The sequence below is a fragment of the Cynara cardunculus genome (assembly GCF_001531365.2).
Source record: "Cynara cardunculus var. scolymus isolate 2C chromosome LG 2, CcrdV1, whole genome shotgun sequence".
Classification (NCBI taxonomy): domain Eukaryota; kingdom Viridiplantae; phylum Streptophyta; class Magnoliopsida; order Asterales; family Asteraceae; genus Cynara; species Cynara cardunculus.
The window spans coordinates 2989273-2992876 of NC_037529.1; the positions used below are offsets into that span (position 1 = coordinate 2989273).

General features: G+C 40.2%; 1 protein-coding gene across 1 annotated transcript; it reads left to right on the plus strand.

Moving 5' to 3' along the window:
- Nucleotides 1–474: 474 nt before the first annotated feature.
- LOC112505647 (extensin-like) lies at nt 475–2547 on the plus strand. The gene is made up of 2 exons (XM_025109539.1): nt 475–1969; nt 2063–2547. Exons 1-2 carry the CDS (start codon nt 631–633, stop codon nt 2431–2433), a joined length of 1710 nt encoding a protein of 569 aa, XP_024965307.1. The 5' UTR covers nt 475–630; the 3' UTR covers nt 2434–2547.
- Nucleotides 2548–3604: the final 1057 nt, after the last annotated feature.

Here is a 3604-nt window from a genome sequence, read left to right on the forward strand (position 1 = left end):
TATAAAATGTTATATTATTAAACCAAAAATAAATTAGTTTGTTATTAAACTTAAATTAAATTATAATAAAAAAATTAAAGAAATTACATAAAAAAAGAGAACTTTTAAATACTTAATTTGGTATTAACATTGATATATATTTTTTCAAATTTTTATGATATCTTCAAGTTTACATTTTATTCAAAAATAAAATCATTATTGCTTTCTTAAAAATACATAAAATCGTATTATAACATCGACAGAGACAAATAATAAAATAGAACATTAAAATCGAAATATATCTCGCTGAATTACACGAATACTCTTTTAGTTAATTATAATCGATTGGTCCATGATAATAAGAAAAATACACCTATCAAAATGGTATTAAAAAAAAAGTATATAAATGCGGGTCGGATCCATTGACCTAAGAAGTAGGAATGGCGTTGGCATGGCACCTACCACTTACTAGGCGCACTTTAGAACTACCCAGTCACCAGTCAGTTTACTATCTCGTTTCTTATTAGCTGTCACTACCAACTACCACCAACAGCCATCCTCCACCGCGGACCACCGACCACCGACCGCCATTCCACACCTCAATTTACAGACATTCGCCTTCAGGAATCCCTGATTTTATCAGCTCCACCTATGGCGACCACCACTACGTCTCCACCTCCATCGTCACCACATGAAGAAGTAGAGAACGACAACCTGCATCAGCTAATCTCCGGTTCACAGCCCCCGGCGGCGTCCGTCACGACACCGCCGTCGCCAATTGAAGAAGTAGACCACCGCCAGCAATTTGCAAACTCAAATTCGCCTTATTCGCCACCACAGACATCCGTCTCCCACCAACCGGAAAACCAGGTCGACCGCCAACAACCACCGCCTGAATACGTTGAAGACCAACGGGAACCTCCGATTCTTCCTTCACCTCCATTAGAAGAAAATGTTACCGAAGGTCGGCAGACTTCGTCACCGCCTTCGCTTTCACTCCATTCACAACCACCATCGCCAACATCAACAGGAGATGAACATCCTCCGGAAAACCTTAACCCTAATCATGAATCTCCAGTTTCAAAGCAATCGCTATCACCATCAACGCCGACAACAAGACCAGAAGATACTGTGCACATCCCTAATTGTAGTCCTAACCAGGAGCATAAATCTCCGTCTCCATCTTCACCGCCACCACGACCAGAAGATCCTATGGAAAGCCCTAATTATGGTAATAACCCTAGCCCTAACCAGGATCATCCACCCCCGACGCAAAATTCGCCGCCACCAGGACCACAAGATCCCGTGGAAAGCCCTAATTATCGTAATAACCATAACCCTAACCCTAGCCAGGATCATGAATCTCCGTCTCCATCTTCGCCGCCACGTCGATCTCCATCTCAATCACCATCAGCAACAACACTCCAAGCAAGCCCTAAAGCAGATGAATCACCTAAAGACCCATATTCATCGCCACCACCAACCGCCGATTCGCCATCGTCACCCCAGGATACCCTAGAACCCAACACTGACCTAATTCCACTACCTGCACCACCAGTAGGAGTACCATTCCTCCTCCACACCGTGGCCAGCTCTTCACCAAGTAAACCACAAGCCTCACCCTGGACCCACCCCGAAACTGCGAACCTGATCCAAGCTTACCAAGAAAAATGGTACTCTGTAAAGAAGGGACCCCTCAAGGCCAGCCAGTGGGAAGAAGTAGCTATCACGGTGGCTGTACGCTGTGGCTACGATGAGCCCACCAAAACAGCCAAACAATGCCGCCACAAGATTGAGAAACTGCGTAAGCGTTACCGTTCAGAGAGGGGCAAACCTCGATCCAAAGCCACTGTTTGGAATTTCTTCAAACTCATGGACAACCTGCAAAAAGGGCCTCTGCCGATTTCATCATCACAGCCTATGGAATTGGTCGAATACAAGAACCCAAGCAGTTCGAATGGCAAAAAGAGGAAGAACGATGACAATGATGGTGAGTTTCTTGTAAACATGAGAAACAACAGATCTAAGAGCTCTAATCATCATATTACCAATGGTGATTTAACTGGAAATCTCCGGTTTTCAGATGGTGGAAGCGAGAGGGTTATGCGAGGCTTGAGGACTCCAGTGGTTCACAAACATAAAGGGTTTTATCAGGAAGATAATGGGGAGGAGGAGGAGGAAGAAGAAGAAGTAGAAGAGGGCAGTGATGATGGTGAAGATGAAGAAGGGGTAGCAGTACAATTGGCAGCAGAAATAAAGGGTTTTGCTGAGAGGTTTGTAAAAATGGAGAACAAGAAGATTGAGATGATGAGGGATACAGAAAGGTACAGGATGGAGATGGAGAATAAGAGGATGGAAATGATACTTGAATCAAGGAAGATGCTTTTAGAGATAGTAAACAAAGCTTTCAATAGCAGCTCTCATAAAACACAGAAGAAGCTGTCTGCAAGCTGACAACAATTCAAGATTCAAAAGGTTCAAGCTTTCTTTCCTTGTGTAGTCTACGAACTATTTCTGTTCTGCCCTCTTTTAATAATTAGATTGTAGGTTTAAACAACTTTCAGGTCCTATTACTGTTTACATGTGAAAGCATCATAGATGGGATGGTAGTAGAGGAAAAAAGTACAAATAAGTATAACATTCATGCTTAAATACAATCAAGATTATATATAGAGAGGTGAAAGTCCAGTTGTAAACCTGTCTTTCGTTGTGAACCGGTGGACAAAGGAAACGTGACACGTGTCCCTAGTCATATTCATCATGAATAGTGAACGTGGTATTTTTACACCATTTATGATAGGACGTGTGGCATGTTCTCTTTTATCCCATGGTTTACAACAACATAGATTTGCATTTGAACCTGTCCCTGTATATATGTTAGATGCCTTCAAAGATCATGCTGGTCTTCCTTCTTTTAGATCAGTGTTGCATCCTGCAAAAAGTTGGTCTAAAGCTTCAAGATCATGGGCCTTTGAAAAGAAATCAAGAATATTCTAGAAGACTCTTTGTCCTTGTAGGAATTACTTCTATGTATCTTTTCTTTCTTTGTAAATATGTAGGTATAATGTCCTTAAATTTGTACATAAGGATTATAAATAGATGTTAGCCCCTCATTTGTAAGACATCCAGGTGAGTTAAAGAGTAATAGAAGTATCGAGTTTTCTCCGCTCTCTCCTTTGTGTTCTTGTTTGTTCTGCTTGCGAGCTTGTAAAAACAGCTTTGTGACGATTTACTTTCATTCGAAGTCGAACCGGATTTCTAAGATCCTTTTGGATGATGTCTTTTGTAATCTTCTAACGGGCGTTTGGTTTGATGAAATGGTTTTGAGGGATTTGGATTTTGTGGAAGGATTTGAAATCTTTGGTGGGTTTGTTTTGTAGGATTTGGAAGAGAATTGAATTCCATTATTTATGAAAATTTAATAATTTTTTATAAATAATTAAATTATATTTTTATTAATTGATTACTACAAAACGGGACCTTAATGTTGAAGAGAGAAATGTATTGCTTTAATTGTTTCCATCAATAAGGTCTGATGTCGTGTAATTTTAATGAATTTTTTTAGTGTGTGTTGGGCTGATGAATTTATAAAATATTTTAACAATATAAATAATGTTAAACTGCT